Source organism: Oryza sativa, chromosome 9, assembly GCF_034140825.1.
Source record: "Oryza sativa Japonica Group chromosome 9, ASM3414082v1".
Lineage (NCBI taxonomy): Eukaryota > Viridiplantae > Streptophyta > Magnoliopsida > Poales > Poaceae > Oryza > Oryza sativa.
In genome coordinates, this window is record NC_089043.1 from 22,468,710 (window position 1) to 22,493,455 (window position 24,746).

The following is a 24,746-nucleotide window of genomic DNA, read 5'->3' on the forward strand; positions in this document are numbered from 1 at the left end:
ACAGTTTGTCTCAGTTGTCTGATGCATGTTGGCAAAACATCTGGCACTATCAAGCAGAATGAAAGAAAAGGGAATCAGATCAGGTTCTCTTGCAACTGTAGGCCTGATCTTGCTGAAGTTTGAAAACAAACACCAAATGGAAAGGAGTTCTTTCTACACTTACATTCGTGTTCATAAATTGCTCGGATATGAAAACCAATGGTACGATAACCATTGTTTAACATGTTAAACGTTTGTAGTGTTAAAAGTGTTATTTCTCGAAGAGTTCATGCATTGCATAAAGTCAAACGGATACATACATAACAATTCCTACATAAATAACCGTGCAATTTTGAGGCAGGGTATCTAGAACCTAGAGGTGGACAAGTTAGTTGTTCTGGATAAACGGGAGAACAATCGCTTTCAGTGCCAGATCGGGCTGCAAGATCAAATGAGCGACCGAAACTGAATGCTAAAGCTGTGATGAACTGTTGTTGAGCATGCTAAGATGACCAGAGATTTTCTCCTTGCACGCCGGACAGATGAAGCCAAGTGAATCAGCCTGCTGATCGGCAACGGTGCCAAAATGCTGGAACTGAGTGTTGCACCATACACACATGGACGACTGGAGCACACACCCGCCAACCATCTTTGACATGGACATGTCCCATCCTAACTGGACAGGAGGGCAGCTGCCAATGTGCGGCGCATAACCTAACATCAGTGTTGGTTCGGGTACAGGTACATGATTATGCCTGTTCATAGTCCCAAACTGTGGAGCTCCAGCTGAGGCCATCCTCAGCTGCTCCTCGAAGGTAGGATACATCTGTGGTTTCTGAACACCAAATCCAAGCTGCAAATCACACTGTTGAAAGACAATCAAATTAGCATGTCTGATTCCAGCGTGCAATCATATAATTGAAGTGAAACAATTAAATTAAAGAGTCATCTAGGGATCCTACAATAAAATTTTAGTAATAAATAGCATTAGTTCATCTACTGCAATAGTTGCATGAACATACATTATGTGATCTTAAACTTTACATGTTTTCAGCTATCAAGAAAATAACTGCCATTCTTGTTCCTTCAAATGTGTCCAATGAACCCACATAACTCAACGATTATTAGTCAGAATTCAAATAAATGCCATTGAACGGGAGCAATTTTAGGCAATTGCTTGAGTAGATTGCAGTAGATTGCAGTGTGGATAACTCAAGTAGTACAAACAGCTCTACTAGATTGAACGGGAAAAATTTTAGGCAATTGCTAAAGCAGTAGCATGGATGTTGCAAAAAGTCAGCATATCTTGAGAAATTACCTGGTCTTGAATAATTCTACTCATTGGACCATCTTCAACAGAACGAACCAGAGAGGTCAGGCTACCAAAATTGGTTTGCAAGGACATAAAATCATCTATACTTCCACTTGTGCCAGCTGTAGGGAGTGAGCCACAAGGACGAGTGCTGCCATTGTATTGATTCTCCAGGTCACTGTCAGATTTTTCCAGTGCCTCAAGCATGGAACCCTTGATATCAAAATCCAGTGTGCAATGTTCATTTGGTTCATTTCGACTGGTGGAGCTATTAACAAAACTATTCCTCATACTGTGAATATCAATTTCATCAGTTGCAGGACCACCAGTCAGTGTGTTCAGATCAGATAACGAATAGCAGCTTGAATAATCAGCTTTCATGTTTATTGCATTATTCAGCTGGGCAAGACTACTTTCTGTGATAGCGCCATTGAAGATATTGCTGTAAGCTTCAACATCAAAACCTGCATCATTGCTAGTAATGTTCCGTGGATTCACCAACTGTTCTTTGGCATTATCTTCACGTCTGTTGCTATTGTTCTTAATTTCAGATGTCATTGAACAAGAAGTAAAACAATCCACATTAATTTGAGCAGGAGAGATAGGATCCATGGTCAAATTAGGTTGATATATCATGTCATTGTTCTGGTTGAAGCTTTCAGCCTTGGATACACTGCTCTGGTTGTTTACAAAATTTTCCTCCTTACAAGCATTGTCATCGGCAGAATTAGCACCAAAGCATTGGGCAATGATGGATGATCTATTATTGTCATCTATGGCATTAGATGTTTCATAATTTGCACCAGAAACAGGAGGAGACATTGCATCTAAACATGAATTGAGGTTGACATCTCTTATCCTGACATCGGTATTGATCTCATGATCTTTCAAAGCAGTCATTCTGCAATCAATAATCTGATCTTCAATATGTTTGCCATTTTCAGGACTAGTAGAATCGCCTGCATTCCCGTACTTGCATTCTACATTGTCATTGTCTACCTCCATGTCAATCGAATTTAGATCAGGCTCATTCAAAGCAGCAGAAAGTGGGCTATTTTCCTCCTGACCATTAAAATTAGCTCCTTCAGGAAAACTACTAAATTTGTCATCCAGTAGATCACAAGGCTCAGAAACTTTTTTGGATGGTTTCATATCAGTACACTCCATCGGATCATCAATACACTTGCTTTCACCTTGAGGAATTGTAGGATTAGGAGCTAAATCCTTTGTGATGTTGTCATTCTGGGTGCAATCTGCATTGGAAAGTACTAAATCCTTCGTGCTGTCAGTCTGCTGTAAGTTTGCAGAGTTACCAATATTAAATTCGCTTGCAGCTTCAACAGCATGAGGCTCTTCAGCATTATGACATGCTCCATCATGGATTTTGTGGTCACTGAAATTGTCAATGGGGTCCTCGTGATTCCCAGTGACAGGTTCTCCAGCAGATCCTTTTTCCTTCTCAGGTACACCAGCCATATTGTGAAGAGGATCACAATGTCCAGAGAGAAGTTCACCAGCAGAAGATTCTTTTCCCTGTTCAGTTAAGCCATTCGTCTCTTGAAAACCAACTGGCTCTGGTGCCATGGATGGTCGACCACCTAACTCTCCTGAAATGGTCTCGTCAGGCATTTTTTCTGGTGTTTGACCTTGAGATTTTGTGGTGGCTAAACTATGGTCAATATTGCCCAGTTTATCTTCAGAAGTTATGTGACATTCTTGAGTCACAATTGTTACATTTTTGTTGGCTCCCACTTCACCAGACTTATTAACCTTGCGCCTTTTAGCCTTCCTTTGGTGAAAGGACAACTGATGTTGCACATAGGCACTCTGGTCCTGAAAAGTCAAATTGCACTTTTGGCACTCTTTTCCATTTGCTTCCACCTGAGTTTCATTCTTATCAAGTTGCCTCTGAGGATCACCATGGTGACTGGAGAAAGGCACAGATGTAACTGGAGGCGCACTCTGCTTTTCCTCAGTTGAATTAGGCTGGCAATGGCCTACAGACTAATTGAACATTTTAGTTAGTCAAACCATGAAAGGTAGTTGTGCATATAAGGTGCACTAAAAGGACTTACATTAACAGCGTTTAATTCAAGCACTTCTGCATCGCTGCTCTGAATGGCAGTTGGCTTTGCCTCCACATATCCAAGAAGAGACATAAGATAGGTAGAAACTTCTTTGCAAGTAGCAAACTGATGTCCGCTGGGGCTGGCAAGTACATCATGGACAATTAGCTAGAGCAAATAATGGTAGTGAGCAAAAATATGAAACACACAATCTTCCAATAAATGAGATCCAACTTCCAAGTCCAGCAGATATTCACATATTATGAAGAACATGGCACCAAGTTCAAAATAAATACTATGAAGACAATATTAAGAAGTTGCACTGTCCTAACAGACATTTACTAATACAAGGTAGCCTCTTCATTCAGTGACTAGAAATCAACATGTCTGAAAATGTAATGATTAATAACGAAATATGTATAGTACGTTTTTTTTTCTAGAGAGCAAATATACCTATTATGTAGAGCATGATGAGTAAGAATATATCTTTGCAAAGAAAGAATGTCCAACAAATGAGCATGACGAGAATGCTCGAACTATCAAACAGATCAATGCCGTTGAATCCTTACTTTAAACAAAGTTAAACTTATGAATCATCATACATGTTTCAGGCATGACGGTTAATAGAGGCAGCCATATTAAGGCGAGCACTTGATTATGTTTTAGTTACTGAACCGTAGAAATGACAACTGGATATAACAGCGTAGGTGGGTGGATGGGTGTGGGGAAGGAAACATGATCAACTAACTATTGATTAGAAGAAATATATGCTCACTGTCTATGCACGTACTAGTTACTACCACAGACAAGGTAAATCTGGATACAAAGTATCTTGCAACACTGTCCAGATGCTGTGCCCACCATCTTTTTTTTTTGCGAATGCGCAAAAGGATTGCACGTCAATATATTAGAGGAATAGAGTGTTTGTTACACAATGCAATCGGCCAGACCGGCCTACGCCAGGGAAGGAAGAAAACAAAGCCAAAAACAAGGAAGAAAAAGAAAAACTCAAATAGTTGGATTACGACACATTCAAATACCCATTGTTGTGGTTCCTATGTTTCTAAGATCAGCTTAATGTTGCTATCATGAGGCTCACTTTACAAACTAAGCTTTAAAAGGAGATCATAGACAGCAAAAACGATTGTGACAAGCACATTGCATTTCACACTTCAAACACAAAACCCAAATCATCAATGCATACAAAAGACACTTAACAACTGATGTTCACCACTACCGAAACAAGCTATACACAACATGAACAAACCTGACATAACGCCGGCAATTGATCCAAGCAACACGCTCCTTCCGCTTGAGGCCAAGTAGCAGCTTCCACCCACGGGGCAGGTGGTCACCAAACATAGAGGCATCCACGAATTTCCTCCGCCGCCTTCGGCTCCCCCACTGACCCTCAAGCCCATTCATGAAACCTAATAGCTCGGATTCTGCCCCTAATCCCGCCGTCCGCCTCCGCATCTCCTCTTCGTAGGGATCCACCAGCTCCGCGAGCCTCGCCAGATCGACCGCCACCCCATTCGGATTCATCACCTCCATGTCGGCGTTCGAGGGAGGCGGCGTCGGCAGGGAGGGCGCGGGGGTCACGGCAGCGGCAATCGCGGGCGTGATTAGGGTTTGCGGCTGGGGTTGCGGTGCAATCTGGGGCGGGGATGCGAATGAGGGGTCCTCGCCCGCGAAGAGGCGCTGGAGGTGGAACGCGATGAGGCGGTTCTCGGAGTCCTCGTCGGCGGGGGCGGGGGCGGGGGCGGCGGCGGCGGAAGCGGTGGCCGGGGTCAGGCTGTGGGAGAGGTTGGTGGCGACGCGGTGGCGGGAGAAGGTCTGCTTACGGGAGCCGGCGCTCTCATTGAAGACGGCGCGATCGATCTTCGGTGGCGGGAGGACGTCGGCGTCGCGGCCGCGGCGGGGGTCGGCGGAGTAGGGCGACCCCGCCGCCAGCGCCACGAGATCCGACTGGGACAGCGCCCGCATGTCCACCATCGGGGCCACCTCCGTCCCCATGGCGGCGGACGGCGGCGTCGGCGGCGGCGCGCGGCGCGCGGGGGATTTGGGGGCGGGGCGCGTGGGAGAGGAACAGATTTACAGATGGATTCAGAGGGAGGAGACGAGAGAGAGAGAGGGGAGGGGAGTGTGATGTGGTGTGCTCTACGCTAACGCCGAACGCTACTAGGCTTTCAGATCCAACGGTTACTGTCGCTTTAATATTCGTGCGTGGGGTTGATCGAAATAGACTGAACTCGCCTCAGGTTCGTTCCACCACGGCGCCGCCGCCGCCGATGGCGCGCCGCCTCTTCTCCGCCACGAGAGCGCTACTCCGAGCCGTTCCATCTCCGTCTCCTTCTTCTTCTGCGGCGGCGGCGGCCGCGGCGGCCTCGCTCCTGCCGCTGCTGCCCTGCAAGCGGCGGAGGAAGCTCCGGAAGAAGCTGAGCAGCCCGCGCGTCGCGCCGATCGAGCCGGAGGCCGCGCGCCGCGTGCCGGAGCTCGACGCCGTCCTCGACCGCGAAGCCGCCTTCCGGTTCCTCGCCCGCGCGAGGTCGTTCCTGGCCTCCCTCCCGCCGCCGCACCGGATCCCCCTCGCGGAGGCCGGGAAGCTGTACCGCGAGCTCGGGTTCCCCCGCGGCCGCAGCGTGTCCCGCGCCGCCGCGCGCCACCCGCTGCTCTTCCACCTCCCCAGGGTGGACTCCGTCCCGCACCTCGCGCTCACGCCGCTCATGTGCTCGCTCCTGGAGGAGGAGCGCCGCCTGCACGACCAGCTCCTCCCGACGAGGGTGCGGGCCGTCCGGAAGCTCCTGATGCTCGCCGACCACCGCCGCATCCCGCTCGCGAAGCTCCACCACTGCCGCGCGGTGCTCGGCCTACCGGACGACTTCCGGGACCGCGTCCGCGAGTTCCCCGGCGACTTCCGCGTCGCCGTCGACCCCGACGGCCGCGACGTCCTCGAGCTGGCGCGGTGGGACCCGGCCCTCGCCGTGAGCGCGCTGGAGCGCGACTTCGTGGTGGACGAGCGCCGGGTCCGGCGCACGTTCCGCTTCGCCGTCCCGCACAGCCGGTCGATGCCGCTGGACGCGGAGGACGCCGACCGCCTGGACGCGGCGACCACGTTCCCGCTGGTCTCGCCGTACACCAGCGGCGCGCTGCTGAGGCCGTGGACGCCGGAGGCGGAGAAGTACCGCGTCGGCGTGGTGCACGAGTTCCTCAGCCTGACGCTGGAGAAGCGCGCGCTGATCCACCACATCTTCGAGTTCAAGGAGGAGCTCGGCCTCACGCGGCACATGCACGCGTCGCTGCGGAAGCAGAGCCGCGCCTTCTACCTCGCCGGCACGGAGATGAACTGGGCCGTGTTCCTCAGGGACGCGTACGGCGGCGACGGCGATCTCAGGGAGAAGGACCCCCTCGTGCTGTTCAACGAGAAGCTGCGGCGCTACGCGTGCATGACCAAGATGGATTCCAGTGAGAGCATTGCTACTGCCTACTAGTGACGTTTTTCTTGCAGAATTTATCTGAATTTACTGGGTTCAGCTTTGGTTTCAGTCGCGTAACGCTGATCAGTTCTTCACTTATGATCACTTCTTGCGGCAAATAGTTAAGGCAAAATTGGTTATATACGTGAACTTTTGATGCTATATAATCAATTTTGCTAATAGTTAAATGGGTAATTTGGAACCATGCCATTATAATTTTTCAAAGTTTGAGATATACCATCGGTATCTCAATGACATGTAGAACTCACATGAGTCAATGACATGTGGGTCAGGATGGTATATCTCAAATTTTGCAAAATTATAATGGCATGGTTGCAATTTTCCCTAGTTAAATATCTCCCCTAGATTGGCCCATGTTGCTTACACCATAGCATTATCAGCATCAAAATTCATTATACTATAAACATGGTGCTTGATATCCAAAAAGATGTCACCCCGACACCCCGCTAAAATATGAACCAAAAGTGCAGATATACATCCCATGAAACTTGGTCTAACAGGGCTCAAATTACCTCTGAAAAAGACCTAAGTACTGCAAAGGAAGATTTCTTTGAAGACAGCCTAAATAATGCTAAGAAAGTTAGCTGCCCTTAAGGGCATCCACAATGTGACCATAAGAGTGAGCCTTAAGACTTTTTTTCAGCTATATACATTGTGGACATGGACATAAGGCATTAAATGCTTAAAAACAGCTCTAAGCTTACAGTTGAACTTAAGAGATTAAAAAATGATATCTAATGGAGCCTATCAGCAAATGGTTGCGAATTGGTGGTATGTTTCTTCTTTGATGGGACCCAGTGGGACCCGGCTTGTTTCTCATCCAAGGCCATAACCATTGTAGAGATAGATATAGCTAAAGCTATCTGCACATGGGCCCACCCCTATTGCTCATTCAGCAACCCAACATTGAGGTTGCCCTAATATAAGAGGCAGAACAACATATATGTCTTCCCACAAACTCATGTTCCAACATGATATTTCATAGAAAAAAAATTCTGACAGGAAAAATAAATATGCCAGTTGGCTCAAATGTTATTAATATTCCCACACAACATTATTAAAAAGAAATACATAAAAGAGTAAAAATTATAATTGTTTTAATAGGCGGTCTACTAAACTTCACCGTTACACTTCGGGCACTGTTTCTTTCTTCAGCAACAGACGCTTCCTGATGCAGTTCGGGTGGAAAATGTCCGCAGGGAAGTTTGGTGCAGTCTGGGTGGAAAAAATGTCCGCAGGGAAGTTGTTTGAGTTCCTGCCCAACAACAAACACTCCACTGCTTCTTCGGTCGAGTTGTCCGGTGCATACCATGCAGTGTTGTATTTTTTTTTATGCCGTGTTGTATTGTTTTTTTTTAACGAATCGGTGTAAGGGTGTGCTCATTTCATTAAATATAGCATGAGAAAAAATGTACAAAGCTATAAGAGAAATAAAACTAAGGGATGATCTAAGCAAGTCTATTCGTTTTGGCAGTCCAGGTCTCGGCCGCCTCCTTTATCTTCGCAGAAAGTGATAAAGTTGAGAGTTCTACGTGCTGAAACACTCTCTGGTTTATCTGTTTCCAAATCTGCCATGTTGCTAGGAGCACCAGAGTGCCATATTGTTAAGAACCAAAAATTACTTGCTTATGTTGCTTTTAAGATCTTTAAGATGAGCAATCTAGGCAAAATAAAGTACTCCCTCTATTCCAAAATACTCCTAACATAAAGATCAAGGAAAAATTACTGTCACCTCTTTATTTGGGTCGCCCTAATAAATTCAAAGTATGTAATCAATAGAATTAGAGATCTTGGGAATTTTAGAAACAATGAATTTAGGAGGGGGGTGCTAGTTAATGCGCATCTTGTATTATGAAACATCCAAAAAAAAAGTATAGTTGTGCCCTATATTTTGCCATGGAGAAACAACAAGCAGGAATTATGTATATAGATGAAGAGCCTTTTGTATAATTAGCTTTCCACACCTTAAATTTTCAAGTAGCCAAAAACGATTGCGAAAAAAGAGAAAAAAGACAGTGGTAGACGGTTTTACTACTGGGGAATACTTTGGACCAACGAAAATACCAAATTATAAGGGATAAAATGATAATTGGTTGAATGTTGAGCAAACACTTGTCAGTAATTGATAAATATATATGTGATATATGTATAAATAGTTGAGAAAAGATATTTTTGTTTGGTTTAATGTGGATCAAGTTAAAAAAATTGTTTTCAAAATATGTTTCCTTTGTATTTGATGTGCAGGTGAAGCTAGGAGGAGTTGATCATGGTGAATGACGAGGGACCGAAACTACAATAGATTTCCAAGGTTAGAGTCAGTCGAGATATGTCATTGGATGGTCATGCTCTAACTTAGGCACATAAGATGATGGACGACGTGGAATGGGGATGTTCTACGCAATCAGTGGCGGAGCCAGGATCCTGTGGCTGGGTATGCCAACATATAAAAAATTCAAAGCAAGTATGCAATATAATGGATTATAATGGATCATAAGTTATAATGTGCATGTGCTTCATCATTTGCTTCAACAGCGGACTGTGCCTGTGCTTCACCATCATCTTGTGCTTGCACAAGTGCTACCTGCAGATTGTTCTCAATCTCAACAGGAGGAGGATTTGGTGTAGATGTGGAAGCTGTTTTTTTTTTTTTTTTTTTTTTTTGCCTTTGCAGCTTTCTCCCATAATGCAAATATGCTGTTAGTACCCTTCCTCATCTAGATTACAATTCACAAAGAATAGAATGTTAGAAAATTACTAAACAAAGTAGCACGCAGCACAGCAGTAGCAAGACAAATAAATTAGAGAAATCTTTACCTAGCTGCCTGCTGAAATTGTGACGACGATGCGCTGCAGCCTGCTGGACACCACCTCACAGGCCGGCCGCGGGCCGCCGCCGCCGCAGAAGTAGATCGAGATGTGCCGCCGCCCACCGCTGCAGCCGGCAGCCCGGCTGAGGCCGCAGCAGTAGATCGACATGTGCTGGCGCCGCCGCTTGGGAGTTGGGACGGGAGCAGTCGTGACTTTTTTTTTAAGAACTACAAGAACGCGACTACGCGAGTCGTGACTTGTGAATGGATGCCGACAGTAGGAATTCTGGCCGTTTGGGCCTTGGCCAGGTTGGCCTGCTCGCTGCTACTAGCTCGTTTGTGGGCTTCTGTTCCAATTAAAAAATAGAATATACATGTGTACTATAATATGTATTTATTTTGTCTACTGAAATCTTGGGTATTCCAAGGAATACCCAGGCATACCCCTAGCGCCGCCACTGTACGCAATTGGGTTTGTGGTGTTTGGACGTAATGGGAGTGAACCGGTAATTTAGTTTGTACTACGTAATAGATTATGGGATTGTGGGTTTGTATAAAAGATAGTGAAAGAGATAATGTACGAGTTATAGAAGAGAAAACTATTTTTTTTCTAGGGTTTTGAGAGGAACGGGTTCAAGACTGATGGGTGTTTTTGCAGATACTTCTAGAACACGATTTGATCAATAGGTCAGCATGTTCAGCTACAATTCCATTTTTCAATTTCATTTTTGTTCCCGGTTGACCGGTGTCGATGGAAGGAGCAAAGTAGAGTGACTGAGTAGGAATCACTGGAGATGGCGGAAGCACCTCGCCGCCTCTAGCTTGAGAAAGAGGAGAGGAGGAGATGGGAAGGAGACCAGCCAGGAGGGCCTCATTGGTGCCTTCTAGCTAATCGACAAGGCTAGGAGGCAGCGCACTGTGTATGAAGGCGGCATGTTGGAGACCTTGCTCGTGTGCGTACAGGGAGATAAGAGGAAGAGGAGGAAAGGATAAGGTTACAATGCGCACGAATCTCAAAGAAAATACAATGATCTAGAATTCGTATGGGAATAGGGATTTTTTTTGTCACAAGTTGTGTATGTAGCCTGTAAATTATTTTAAGCAATTGGGGGTAAATGATCCTCACTTTCAAGGATTCCTTTGGAACCAAGGATTCTTGGAGGAATTAAAATTTTTCTACATACTTCTTTAGATCAAAGGAACAGCTATGTAAGAATCCTATGAAATTCCTTTAGATTGGCTCAAAACTTAAGAATCTTGGAGGAATTTTAATATGAGCTTCAACCTTTTAGAAAAAGGAAAACCATGGGTACCTATCTCTCTTCTGATTCCTATATTTATCCAGCGCGTAGTTCCATAGGATTTAAGATGTTAGGATATTCTAATCTTGTATGATTATCAATTTAAAATGTTTGTTTCCTGTTACTTTGTTTTAAGATTCCTGTTTTCTAAAGGAAACCTAAGATGCATGTTGCCGCGTAAGCAGGTTTAGAATTCACATCAGCAACAGAAAACGGGGTACTACAGGAAACAACTAGATAGAAGAACTTTCTTACAAGGACCGCAAGCTCTGGCCTCTCACCTGTCTCAAAGCCCTTACTGAAATCTTCAGAAACAAGTCAGGCTTGTTCGTTCCTCCGACTTGGAGGAAAGGAATGCCACATAATCAAGCTAAGAATCTGCTATATGCAATGGCAAAACAAAGAGCAGAGTCAACCGGTTTAATCTACTCCATGAACCGCAACATCTCAGGAATGAGACTCACCTTTATAATGCAACTGCAGCAAAATATAATATCGTCGCTTGAACTGCAGGGTTATTATTGTATTGGAACCACAGGGAGAAATAAAAATACAGCATAGGAATCCAGCGGCGTTGAGTTTAGTTGATCATCATCTGCACACACGTACTAAAGCAAACAAAAGACATGTTCTCCTGGTCCTGCAATCCGAGGGAAATGTGTCATAAACAAGCTAAGCATTTTGTATGACAGGCAGATTGACAGAGCGGCGACAAGAAGCCTTTTGAGCAATGCCAGCCTAATTGTAACCTTCTAATCCTAACAAATCATTGCCTAACGAAGCAGGTGTGTGTATCTATCTCCCTTTCTTTCTCTCTATCTCTCTCCAGCCTCTGCTAGTCCCCCACCATGAGGTGTGAGAAGCTAAGGCCACATGGACTACAGATGGAAATACCTGTAACACTGTATTGGAAGCAAATGGTCTCTTCTTGGCTTTGGTGACAAGAGAGAGTACAGAAATGGTTGAGAAAGTTATGAATACAGTTGGAAGGATAGGCCATCTTTCCCATTTAAAGGCACTGCCATCCTTTTCCGCAGTCCCCTTGAAACACTTCCACACACAGACACAACCATAGACAAACAGTCATCCCATGAAGAATTTCTTGGCCTTCACCTTCATGCAACCCAATTCTTCCCCTGTTCTTCCTCTCTGTGAAGATAGCTAGTTGGTGAAGATTTCAGAGCTCTTCGCAGATTGTGGAAGGTCAAGAAGCACAAACGAGATCAAGAACAGTGCCCTCCTTCGCTGCTGCATTTATTATGGGTTTCTGAAGAAGCATAAGAGTCAGTGTTCCTAGAATTCTCCATCAATTTCATTCTGACTTGTTTTCCTTCTGCCCCTTGGTCTTTGGCATTCCTTCTTTGTATCATGTCTCCCCCATCTCCTGTGATGGAATCCCCTCGGCTCATTGAGGATGATGGTGAGGAATGCAACAGTAATGAATCCGGGTGGACGATGTACCTGGCATCCCCCACACATAGTGATGACGTGAGAGCAATTGTCAGTGAAGGAAGTAACGTAGAAGATGGCAGCGGATTTAGCAATGAGAGGCGCAGAGGGAAAGAAAACAAAGGCCATGCAAACGATGATGGAGATTACGACTCATTGGCTTCTGATGCTTCCACTGGACCAGCTGAAGTGAAGATGCAAGAAGGCAAAGAAGAGAAAGATCATCAAATGAATGGTGGTAACAGACATCAACATGCTAAGGACGAACAAGATGAGATACCCACCAAACTCTCAACCAGCTACAGCAAAAAGGTAGGCAAGATAAAGAAAGGAGATGAGAAGACCAGTAGAAGAGGACAAAACAAGAGACGTAGCTCCTCAAGAACAAGCTTCTTTTGGTAAATGTTGTAAAATCCTTGTAGGATATCCTCACCTATGTTTTTTCTTGAGCAAAAATTCTTGTAGGAGGCATGTAGAATGGAATGCCTTGTGAGGGTCCTCGGCTCCTCGCAATTGTCTTCCAAGTTTTTGTCCATTTGTTAACCACCTCATAAGTAAAGCAAATTTGAGGCCCTCTGGTTATTATTCAATGACATACTTTCATTATCTCTTTCAAAATTGTATGCTCCTGTCTTTTATCTGTAAGAATGAAAACTACTATACAGAAAGCCACATTTTGTCCAGATAAACTTTCTCAAGGTATGAATTGTTCAAGTCACCAACACAAAAGGATAGTTCAATCTAATGGATTCAGTTTTTCCAGTATTTGTAGCGGTTATACTCAGAAAAGAGAACATAGTAACCTGATTTGTTTTGTTTCTGTGGATAATTTGACCATCATAACTAATCTAATCCAAAATCTACTATGACAAATAGTTGCAGCGGAGCATGATGTATTTAGGTCATGTTTATGTTTTCTTTTGCTGAACTAATGCTCGTGAAGATCATATATAAGAAAAAGCACTCTAACTCAGCTAATGTGCCATTTTTACCTTTTTAGATGAAATCTATTGCCTCAAGGAGCTGAACCTTCCATACTTCCATATAAGAATAAAACAATGTACATAAGGTATATGAGATGTAAAACCCTAAAAGTTGCCAAGGTTGACTAAATGGGAAATTTACAATACAAACAGCTAATATCGGCAGAATAGTACAAGTAAACATAACATTCATACAACTACAAGTGCATCGAACTATCACCTGATACGTGTGATTCACTACACTTGCATCTACATTAAGTGTCTGAAGGAAGCTCTGGCATCAAATGGTGCGCCTTCTGCTATGCATATGGTGCATGAGAAGGCATGCCTCCAACAACAATCTCATTCCTGAAAATGAAAAGGAAGAATTGGCAACATTTCAAGGGAATGGTAGTTGATTACTATTTACTACATGGCAGAGCTTGATCAAACGAGAATAAACAAGGTGAATCAAAAAGGTTGCTGAATTATCTCAGACAAGTATGGGAACTAAAAACAGTTTTGCAGGGCTTACAACAAATCTGTAATGTTGAATATCATGGCAAATGCTAGATTGCTAGTTCGTGCCCCTTTTACTAATACTCTAATAGAGTGGCCTTTATCATATGGTTGAACACGACGCCTTCATATAGCAAAGTTGCCTAAATAAACACAAAGTTGCCAAATGTGAAATTCCTAGCTTTTGTCGTTTTAATGAGCGGTAGATTATCCATCTAACAGGAGAATCAGATTTCTGATTATCAACTCCACTTCTCGTCTGTTGCTTATTTTTTTCCCTGAGCAACAAAAATATGCCCACCTAACAGCACGGAACAGCTCAAAAGGCCCCTAAAGAAATAGCCTTTGCCACCATGCGTAATCTGACAACACATATTCTTCAAACCAAAGAGACAACAGGTAGGCACAATCTTCAGGGAATACCAATCCAGGATGTTTCACTGGACGGACCACCTACCAAGCAGTAAATCACAAGTAAGGGCAAGGATACTGGCATCTGGTAAATGCTACGGTGAAGATTCTAATGTGGCGCGACAGAATAAAATGCCAGGGAATCCAGTTCAACATCCATAGATCATTCCATTGCACCAGTACCCGCCTCTACGTTAGGGGAACATGGCGCTCGAGCGAATTGTTGCCCCCCAATTCCACCCAAAATAATTAAACTAATGCGTGTCCGCGTCAGGGGAACACGACGCTAGAGCAAATTTATCACCCAAAATGATACGCACCGAGGGGGGTTGTGGCGGCGGTGATGAGCAGCGGGTGGCTAGGACGCGACGGGCTTGGAGTGGTGGAGGAAGGCGGCGGAGCAGAGCACGGCGGTGACGACGGCGAAGAGGCCGAGCGCGACCACCAGCGACAGCCCGGCCACCGCCAGATCCAGCATCAGCTGCGCGCCGTGGAACACCGCCCCCAACGCCATCGGGCCTCCTCCTCCTCCGATCCCCCTCGTCGCCCTCGCCGATGCCTATATCGTAGGCAGCGGAGAGAGAGGAAGGAGGGGGGGGGGGGGGTGAGAAGAGAGGGAGGCGGTGGCGCGACACGCGGCGCGGCGAGCGCGGGCGAGGAGGCGGCGAGCCGACCACCTGGACGAGCGCTCGTGCCATCTCACGGAGGCCAAGCGGTGGGCACCAGATGACAAACCGATCAGACAGAGTATCAGACAAACAAATCATAAGAGAAATTTCACATAAGTAAAATTTGACAATCTAAACCTTTTATTGGCTAAATTTGATTATATTGACACTTTTGAATATGATACGTGGGGCTATCTGAGTATATGATAGTGAGCCAGGATTGATGTTAAATAATCGAGGACCGACTGCCAGTAACAAGCAATTATCTGATTATCCATGCTAATGGAGTAATTAACATGTTACAACTTACAACAGCCTACAGAAATTAGAAGAAAAATATGATGTCAAAAGACAACCTAAAGAAAATATGATTATATTTGATGGTATACTTGACAAAATGGCCGATGAAAAATGCTTGGTGCAGCTCTCATTTTTAGGGGCCTCTCCAAGAGGGATAAACTACAACATTTTTATCAGTGTGTCAGACTAAGGTTTTGTTACAACATGTATCAGAAAGAATTCACGTCAGAGGCTCATAAGCAGCAGGTCTTGCTACAAGGAACAGCACTCTCAACTCTTGCTCTTGTAAAAACCTCTCATTATTGTCTCCAAAATCTTAGGAAAAAACTATTGCTGCTGTGCGGTTCGATCTTTTCGTCACCATCAATGAAATTGGTACAGAATTTGTGCTGCTGATGCTCTGAACACCGCTATTGCCAGCAGCAGGTGGAGCTGGGAGAATTGCATGAGACCAGTCCATCAATGGATGTGAACTGATGCCTCAGCCCTCAGGAGAGAGTCACAAGACACTCAATATGTATATACAGATCCTTTGGGAAGAACTGGTCAAACCACAAACTGTTTAGGCACAATACTGGTAAATATATGTGGTCTTCTGTTACCGTCATAAGAAGATGCCAACCTCCTTGCCCAGAGGCTATCCTCGGGTGACCAGGATATTGTGGAACCCATTGTTGCACACCACCTCAAGTTCAGTAAGGCTGTCGCAAGATGTTCAGTTGCTTCAAATGTCTTCATGATCTTTAATTCAGCATCTGGCTCTTCGCTGAGGATTAGATCTTCTACAATTACTCCTTTTTCCTTAAGAACATCGGCCTCCTCAGATATCATTCTCACACTGAGGACTTGCAATGCTTCAATTGCAGTATTGTACAGTTCCTGATCCACGTAGGCACAAAATGTGTACCAAAGCGTTGATTGATCAGGTCGGATTTTAGCTCGGTGAATACACTCAACTATATATTCAACGACATGAATCTGACCCTGCAGAATGTTCAGAAATGAGTTAGACATCAGCATCATTCAGGAAAAAGGTGTATTATCATAGCCAAACCTTTTCAAATGCCTCTAAGAGTACTGTATTGAAAATCTCAATGTCAGGCTGAATTCCTTCTATTATGCATGCATCCAACAGATCCAGCGCCCCCTCAAAATCCTCTCTTGCCAATACAACCTGTCATGGCAAATAATAGATATGAAACTCAAGTAAGTGGACCCAAAAAATCAAAGTCAACTAAAAGAAAAGAATCAAAAGTCACAGTTGCATCGCTAACTGGACTAACCTTCACAAGAGATGTGAAAGTCAAAATTGTAGGATAAAAGCCATCTCGGAGCATCAATGATAGCACAGCGCTAGCTGATTTGACACAAGGCAACAATTTACAGCACTCTATCATAATATTATAAATTGCAACATTTGCTGGAAGTCCGTATGATCTGATGGTCATGAAGGTTTTTATTGCTTTGTGGGTCTGCAAACAAGGAATGGACCTATCAGATTCAAAATTCAAGCATCAAAAATAATATATAAAAAAACATTAATCGTTTGGACACAACGAACTAAGCAGTAAAAGATGGTAGGTACATACATCCTTGGCCTTGACCAGAGCATGCAAGGCAATGCAATAGAGGTCACTTTTCTGATAAGGATCCATGTTCCATAAGACATTTTCAGCTACATTCAAGTACTTCAGCATTTCCTCTGTCATTCCCTCAGCCCCAAAAGCTCGTATCTGGAGTAACACAAATTAAACATAACAGCTTAAAAACATCGATAGCAGCATGCGTTGAAGTTTTAACAGACAGGTGATCTTTACGCACAAAAAAGAAAAGGTACTTTTGGCAAATAAATTGATTCAATCTGTGAACTGCTAATGTGGACATGCAAAAATAGTGGTATTACCCATTCACCAAAACAGTTGTTATATTAACAGTTTCAGGTAAACAGATAGCACAAGCCACAGTTCAGATTGTTATTAGATCATGACACGTGAGGACTACTCTGGAATGCAATGCACAGTCAAGTGTTTGGTGCTTGCTACTCTCCGAGGCCTCAGCCAGAACACCTATATTACCGAGTATATTTCAGGTTTGCAAAAGCAAATTTAAACCTTGCTTCTAATTAGTATAAATAGAGCACATTAGACACTAAAACTGATAGAGAATAAATAATCAAAATGTTAAAAGGGGATCTTGGGGTAGAAAACGAGTAGATTAAGACAACCATAAATCAGCTCCTTAGTTTGAAAGACCATCATCAACAAACAACAAGACATTTACAAACTTTCATCAGCCAAGAGCATAATGGGTTGTGGATCCACTATCAATATAAGTTACCTAAATATAAAGTCATATAAATGGTATAGTTACTTACAGCATGGCTCTAGACCATTGTGGCATGAGTCCTTAATACTTACTAGCACCAAGTGTCAACCCTCTTGATAAATTTGTATTTCTTTCTAAGAAGAACAACAAAAATGTGAAGACCCTAACCCCAAAAACAATAACAAAGGTCATGTAGCAGTAGCACACTAAATGTGCCATCCCACAGAACTCAATTATTTAGAATTCTGCACAACTGTCTATGTTCTGTGATAATATCTATTTCCTTCAAAATGAACTTACATAAGAGGGATATCTATAGAACAGATGGAAAGTAAACAGACCAGGTTTTTCATGCACACAAAACTGTGTTGGATTTCATTGTTTAACATGTCTGTCTCGATTATGCTGATCCTTTTAGAAACATCAGCATGCGAGAGCACATTTCCTTCTTCATAGGGAACATTGACGTTGCCAAACAGAGAAAAGAGAAGCTCATAAGTCCTGAGATTCGGTTTCAAATTCAGATGCCTCATTTCAGCTAGTACGCGGACAGCTCTTTCTGGTTCATTCTACAAACATAATGAAAAATATTTTAGTTCATACTTTCCATAACCAACAAGGAACCTTCAACAATTTTTGGACAGAGGCATGCGCATTGATAGCTAAAGAAGAACTTTTGTTGTGGAGCATCAAGTACTAATACAAGTCTTACTCTTTAAAAGAGAGTTGGGGTGATGGTAGGTTCTAGATGCACCCCCACTCCAGACCTTCTGTGGTTGCAAATACGGGCATGTGTTTGTTCTTCACAAAATTTTGTATCTTTGCACATGAGTAGATTTGAGAACAAATAATTATGTATTGCATTTTTATTTTAGATTTATAAAGTTATATTGCCTTGGTCACAAACAGATGTCATTTGGACTTTTCAAAGTCAACAATACTATTTAATTCTTTTGCATAAATAAAAAAAATGCAAATATAACATCATTAAAGCTCTGTTATGATAAACTCGCCAACATTATTTTCATACGACTGAAACCTATATTTTGAACTACAATTTCAAAGCTAACTTGTGTTAGACGGTACGCACCCTAAAAGGCTAAACAGTGTTCTTTTGTGACTAAGAGGCAGTATTACATTGAGTTGAGACTTGTTGCAACACATGGGAATGAGGAAACATTATTAGTATAAAGATTACAATATACCATAACCGCGGAAGATCAGTATTGAGCTACTGATAGAATAAATGACCAAAACAAAACTAAGACAAGATGAAGATATGGACAGAAGCACAGGGTATCAGGAAATCTCTTAACCAATGCATTACCATCATGTCGCAACCTGCAAGCAAAGCATTAAAAGCGTGTATGTACTTCGGTTGTGGCTTTGAAATTCTTGCCAAAAAGTCCTCAGCCAGATTCAACTGTAAACTTCTGCTACTGCCAACTGAGAGAGCAGCAAGTGTGTCATTGTAAGGTTCAATACCCCTTCTCTCCATTGCTTCAATCTAGAAAAAAAAAGGAATTAAAAGAAAGCAATGTGTGAGTTTAATAGTACTAATAATATATTATTAATATGATGAATAATACAATCTGTGATCACAAATGCATGTTGTTTTGGACATCGACATGGCCTCCTAAAACCCAAATTATCATATTACAGAAGCACTTTTTGAGACAAATCTACACACAAGATTCTCATATATCCAATCTTAACATTTGAAAAAGATATGGTAGCTCCATCCTAAAATATGGGATTTTGTCCAGGTGCAGAGCTAAACAATGGTTGGCATTAAAGAACTTATTTACAAAAAAAAACGAAAGCACAACATGTCTTTTTTATCCAATCAGATATATATAAGCTATATTCAGGGTTTCACAAGATTATGGATATGCGTAATTATCAGTTTACCGCTATATCCTTTGAGAGAACTGGATACATCATAATTGACAGCAGGCTATAAGTAGCATACCACTTTGATGGCATATGCAACTCCTTTCCCAACCATGACAGCCTTGATAAAACCATCATATGTAAACTTTGATGGTTGCAATCCAATCCTTTGCATCTGGTGAGAAATTTGTTATTTGACATAAACATCAGAGTTCTCCAAACAATGTGAGAAGTTTTTGGTCTAAGTGCTTTCAATATTCAAATATTAATTGCATATTTCCTGCTTGCCATTACCTTTTCCACTAATTAAAGCACAATAAAAAAAAATAGTTGCTAGCATGCAAGCTCATAAATGTTTACGGAATAATTCCTCTGATAGAAATGCCAAACTTATGATGGAGAATTTTAAAGCTAATAAAGTAGACAAGCAAAGGTCAATTAACATGACTGAGATTTTTTTTTTTTTTTGAAAAACGCTATCTGTCCTACACACTAAACTCAAATAGGAACGTTACATGAAACAAATCAACTAAAAAGTAATATTGCCATACTGGATTTCAACAACCATCAAGAAGAAAGAAATGTTCAAAATATGATAAATGAGAGAAATAATTAAAGTGACATCCAGAAAAATGGTTACATAGGTACAGCCATGCTCCATCCCTTCCCGTCACAAGAGCTTGCCATTTGGACACCGACAGTCTCCAAAATGCAATTTGACTACTGATCTCTATTGTAATATATTTGCAAAACCCAAGATTACAATGTTATCAAAGTTTAGAAGGTTTTACTTGATGTGTTTCCAAAATGACATATTTATGTGACCAGAGGCAGTAGTCAACAAAACTGTATGTATTTGACTATTTGTTACCTCTAGTAATAACTGCTCAGCTATCTGGCAGTTGTTCAGTTGCACACACGCATGTACAATATCATTGAAAGACCAAAGCAGAAATTTCTTTACTGTAGCTGGTACCAATCTTAATGGCCTTGCCATCCTCCCATTGTCTAGGACAGACTTGTCAGAGAGATTGTCGCCTAAAACAAGAATGAACGTAAATAAGTTCCTAATATTTCATTGCGATTAAACTTACTAATATATTGAATGACTTGTGTAAATGGAAGACAGACCAGTAGAAATGAATTCAGCATAACCCTTCAATTGCAAATTTTCAAATGAAATATTTTCTTCCTGTGACAGCTCAGGTTGAGTATCAGTTGAACATTTCTCAGATTCCTCCACCTTTCCTTGAAATGATGATGGCAGGTCACAGCCTAATAGAATTTTGAGGTCTTCTAATTCAGTCAAAGCAGGCACAGGAATGTCTAGTCTTGATCTTTGGTATCTTCCTTTACCCCTCAGATGGTCAGTGTTTCGTCCAGCAAGGACTACCATATGTTGCATGATACGATATGCAGATCGAAGGTCCCCTAGTGTAGTTAGGGCCCTAACAAATTTCCTCTGTAAAATGATGCTTGGGTTATAATTCCTAGTGCAGTCCTTCCATATATCATGAACTGCAGATAAATTTCTCTGAGAAACTGCAAGCTAAAAAGGATATAATAATCAGATAAGCAAGATTTCACATTATTAGATGTAAAGCTATGAGAGAATGAGCATTCAACATATTGCAGTCAACAAGGAAAGTAAATTAATTGGCAAGAGCTGATATATCCCACAAAATGTCAGATTAAGTGTTCAATAGAATAGGAGCAATGTGCCAATATGAGAAGACCAAAAAATAAAACTAGAAAAGGAAAACGTGGGTGTATTTCATAAGAGAGGCAGAAGAAACTAAGATCAACACAATGCAATTACTGACAAAGAGAAAAGGCAAAAGAACAAACAGATAAGATTTCCTTTGCCATTGCTAGAGGCTGGTATTCACATGGACACTAAAAGTGAATTAGTAAACAACGTAATCAAATGTTGATTAAAAATAGGGCCAAATAGGCAGCAAATAAAATGGTAAGTCTGTCTTCTTATGGTTGCATCACATCCACAAGACTGCAACAGGAGTCCAACTAAATGAACTAATACTTTTACAATGTCATGAAAAAAGAACTTCTGAGAAACATATATTGGCATATTGAGGATGTTGGAACAGACCTTCAGGAGCTCACAATATGTTATTTCAGACTTCCCAAGAAAATAAGTTTCCATTTTCTCTAGACAGCCTTCAATATCACTCTGCTTTGTGGTACTCCCGCAGCCACTTAAAAATATGTTAAAAATTGGCAAATAATTGTGACTGCTTTCTTTCTCAACTAAAAGAGTCAGCCAGTGAATTGCCTGCATTGGAAAGATGGTTATGAACAACTAATACATTGACTGGTTGAAACAGCCAAAATATGTCTCTTGCATAAGTAATGATTTATTAAGGCATAATTCTATATATTGATAAATGTATAGCACATGGGTATAAATGAGAAAATTTTAAACTGTACCAAATTGCATACCGTATTACCGTGTCTATGGTAAAAAAAAATTGACCTAATAACCATTGTTATCAAAAGATTTTGCTAAGAACATTAATTTGCTAGTCAGTGTCTCAACTCTTGACTATGAAAGCATTATAAATATAAGGGGCTTTCTAGATGTACATGGCAATCTGTAGACAGATGGATCTTGTATGAATTGTATGATGAAGTATTCCATTCCAAATTCTTCCCGAAACATCCCAACAAAAATCCCGAATTGGATCCAAGATTGATGGGTTAATGTGAACTTATCCATGCGGTTAGGCACTTCAGATGACCACTACATGCACATACAAGCATGTGCATATCAGCTTTTGGAATAGTAATACACCATGGTGTAACTATACATATTCTTCATCAAGCAAGGTGCACTCTTAGCAGCCAACATCTATAATTCTGTATCATTTAATAAGGTAATGGTGGTGATGGTGGTGGTGGTGGTGAATCTGGCAGGAGCCAGGACACAAGGAACTCCTTCACTTTTCCCCTGCCTAGCTCTAGCCTTAAGTGCCCTGTGGTTTAGGCACCGGTGTGGTAGTTGCGGCGATGTTTTGTGTGTTTAGCATGCTTGTGGTCGGCTGCCTGCAGCACTTTCAGTTTTAGCTTTTTTTTTATGTGTTTAGCTTGCGATGTTTAGTTTGTCCTGTTTGCTTTCTGTCATCAAGCTGGAGTCCCCAGCAAAAACATTGTATCAGAAACCTGTTATGCTTTAAGTAAAGCTGGGTGTAGGCCTTTTGTCCAAAAAAAATCTGTTAGGTGCCAGCCCACCACCACCCACTGCATTTTTTTGTTACGGATAAACTTGATTTCTTCAGCATTATATAATAAACCTTCCATATGTTGTTCTTTTCATATTTGTCCTTCTAAAATCACAGTTTTACATGCCAAGGTCTAAGATAGCCAAATTGTCATGTTATGTAGTGTGTAAGTTCATTTTACAATTTGCATGTGTAAACAATGTCAAAGGTTCATTGTGCAATAAGTCATTTTCATAGCATGGTATCAGCGTTATTGCGAACACTCTATTTAGAGCATGTAGACAACCGGTCAAGTGTGCATGATTATACAGATAAAATTTGAACCTTCTAAGCATAAAGGTATTAGTAAATTTTTGACAGATAAATCACAAGTATGGATTACCTCCTTTGAATACCCGCCTTTGCTGAGAGCTCGAGTGACAGATCTGTAGACTCTTTGACTCATATGTACAGCATTCTCTTCCATGAGTTCCAAAGCCTCCGTAACAAACTATAGATAATCAAAAAGCTCCAAAAGAGATATCTAATCAAAATGACTATACTGTTACTCCATGCAAAGAATAAAACATGCACTCAGCAGAAGATTTACCAAAGGATCAGGTGCTGTTGCACAATATTCCAGTATATGAGAAAAATCTTCTGAAGTCAATGCCCTGTTAGTCTGTTGAAGATTTGAAAGCAACAAGGATGCTTGCTGCCGATCACCTCTGCGAAGAGCACCAACAATATCTGCTTGAATGGATCTAGTAGCCAAACTGGTCATCCATTTAAATTCATCATATTCTGCAACCATTACATCATTGTTACCTATGCATATGCATAAAATTCACTTCTATAACAATCTAATATGAGCATTAATCAAACCAGAGCATCTCATGGTATAATTCAGCAAGGCAGTGAGACAGGACTTACAGAAGTTACTAACACAGATAAATTAAAAAGGGAACCTCAGGCTCCAAACTATATGAATTTACCCCAAAAAAAAATAAAAGGAAAACGCTTAGTTCCCCATTTGATCATCACGTTTCTTGCAATATACCGTTCATATACAATTTGCAAGCATAGAACTGGGTAACTAGATTAGAAACAACAGTTATGGCCTTCCATAAGGAAAACATGACAGTACAACGAAAAGGTGTAAAGCCCAGCACCGTTTGAACAAGTTGAGGCCTCTCCGGAGTGAACTCCACTAACCACATTGGCTTGCGCCTGCAAAACGTGCAACTTCAGCATCCAGAATACACACCAACGCACAGAAAATACATAAGGACGCAAGGAAGAAACTCTTCGTTACAATCTGCGGGGGCTTGAATGCCGCGGAGGAATTGGTGCACCGGCGAGCGGCTCTCGATCTGCAGTACAGGAGAGAAATGTGAAATCACGGCGACACCTGACCCCGCGCAAAATCATTCCACGGACGATACTCTTACAGTATTCGATGCATCGAGGGAGATGTCGTCCGTAGAGCTCCTGGGCGGGGTCCCTTCGCGGCGGGCGAGGCGCGTCGCGCGAGCAGCCGGGCAGCGGGGCTGGCTGGCTGGCTGGCCGCCGGCGACGTTGAGGCGCCGAAGGCCGTCGACGCGAGGGGGGCGACAGGTGAGGGGGCACCCCGACGAACCCGCGCACGGGGAGGCGGCGGCGGCGGCGGCGGCGTGGCTGGTGATGTCGTCGGGGAGTTCGTGTTGGCTCGATTAGAGTGCAAAGGGAAACAGGAAAGTCTACCAGTTAAGTGGGCTGTGCCTTGTGGGCCGTTTCTGTTGATTTGGGCCGCGCCGCTAAGCGTGAAATGGAAAATATAGGTTTAGGCCCATCGGGTGCTAAACAGCTATTAGTAAACCTGTAGGATAGGCTGCGCATCTTGATATTTTATACCCTTCAGTAATTCAGTGTAACTAGCCATTTAGTCGTGCCTTGCACGACTTTATGTGCCCGTAATGCTCTCAATCATACTTAATTTTGAATATATTTTTTTACAAAATCATACAACTTGATAAACTATTAGTTAAATCTATAGATTC

At 42.6% G+C, this 24,746-nt stretch overlaps 4 protein-coding genes and 2 long non-coding RNA genes across 10 annotated transcripts; 2 read left to right on the top strand and 4 right to left on the bottom strand.

The window, feature by feature from the left end:
- Positions 1-189: 189 nt before the first annotated feature.
- On the bottom strand, positions 190-5,478 carry LOC4347347 (uncharacterized). Its single transcript, XM_015756154.3, has 4 exons — positions 4,625-5,478; positions 3,367-3,499; positions 1,298-3,295; positions 190-844 (listed from the first exon to the last, which is right to left on the bottom strand). Exons 1-4 carry the CDS (start codon positions 5,371-5,373, stop codon positions 452-454), a joined length of 3,273 nt encoding a protein of 1,090 aa, XP_015611640.1. The 5' UTR covers positions 5,374-5,478; the 3' UTR covers positions 190-451.
- Positions 5,479-5,600: 122 nt separating this feature from the next.
- Positions 5,601-9,383, top strand: LOC4347348 (protein WHAT'S THIS FACTOR 1, chloroplastic). 3 transcript variants are annotated; one of them, XM_015756165.3, is made up of 2 exons: positions 5,601-6,822; positions 9,099-9,383. In XM_015756165.3, exons 1-2 carry the CDS (start codon positions 5,649-5,651, stop codon positions 9,116-9,118), a joined length of 1,194 nt encoding a protein of 397 aa, XP_015611651.1. In that variant the 5' UTR covers positions 5,601-5,648; the 3' UTR covers positions 9,119-9,383. The 3 variants fall into 3 exon arrangements, with proteins under 3 accessions (XP_015611651.1, XP_015611650.1, XP_015611652.1); XM_015756164.3 differs by lacking the exon at positions 9,099-9,383 and adding an exon at positions 7,959-8,431; XM_015756166.3 differs by lacking the exon at positions 9,099-9,383 and adding an exon at positions 8,010-8,431.
- LOC136351938 (uncharacterized) lies at positions 7,803-11,575 on the bottom strand. The gene is made up of 4 exons (XR_010735230.1): positions 11,427-11,575; positions 11,244-11,340; positions 9,669-10,008; positions 7,803-9,568 (listed from the first exon to the last, which is right to left on the bottom strand). It is a non-coding gene; the product is annotated as an uncharacterized lncRNA (long non-coding RNA).
- A 50-nt stretch (positions 11,576-11,625) lies between these two features.
- Positions 11,626-13,008, top strand: LOC136351937 (protein SOB FIVE-LIKE 4-like). The gene has a single exon (XM_066304402.1). It carries the CDS (start codon positions 12,331-12,333, stop codon positions 12,811-12,813), a length of 483 nt encoding a protein of 160 aa, XP_066160499.1. The 5' UTR covers positions 11,626-12,330; the 3' UTR covers positions 12,814-13,008.
- A 413-nt stretch (positions 13,009-13,421) lies between these two features.
- LOC136351248 (uncharacterized) lies at positions 13,422-14,835 on the bottom strand. The gene is made up of 2 exons (XR_010735229.1): positions 14,624-14,835; positions 13,422-13,742 (listed from the first exon to the last, which is right to left on the bottom strand). It is a non-coding gene; the product is annotated as an uncharacterized lncRNA (long non-coding RNA).
- Positions 14,836-15,306: 471 nt separating this feature from the next.
- LOC9268732 (pentatricopeptide repeat-containing protein At1g76280) lies at positions 15,307-24,428 on the bottom strand. 3 transcript variants are annotated; one of them, XM_026020340.2, is made up of 15 exons: positions 24,159-24,428; positions 24,023-24,080; positions 23,880-23,937; positions 23,318-23,511; positions 23,111-23,218; positions 21,600-21,782; positions 20,621-21,038; positions 20,361-20,527; positions 19,569-19,664; positions 18,924-19,103; positions 17,938-18,165; positions 16,861-17,004; positions 16,555-16,743; positions 16,326-16,445; positions 15,307-16,255 (listed from the first exon to the last, which is right to left on the bottom strand). In XM_026020340.2, exons 1-15 carry the CDS (start codon positions 24,170-24,172, stop codon positions 15,818-15,820), a joined length of 2,595 nt encoding a protein of 864 aa, XP_025876125.1. In that variant the 5' UTR covers positions 24,173-24,428; the 3' UTR covers positions 15,307-15,817. The 3 variants fall into 3 exon arrangements, with proteins under 3 accessions (XP_025876125.1, XP_025876126.1, XP_025876127.1); XM_026020341.2 differs by lacking the exon at positions 17,938-18,165; XM_026020342.2 differs by lacking the exons at positions 23,880-23,937; positions 24,023-24,080; positions 24,159-24,428 and having other exon boundaries at positions 23,111-23,236; positions 23,318-23,467.
- Positions 24,429-24,746: the final 318 nt, after the last annotated feature.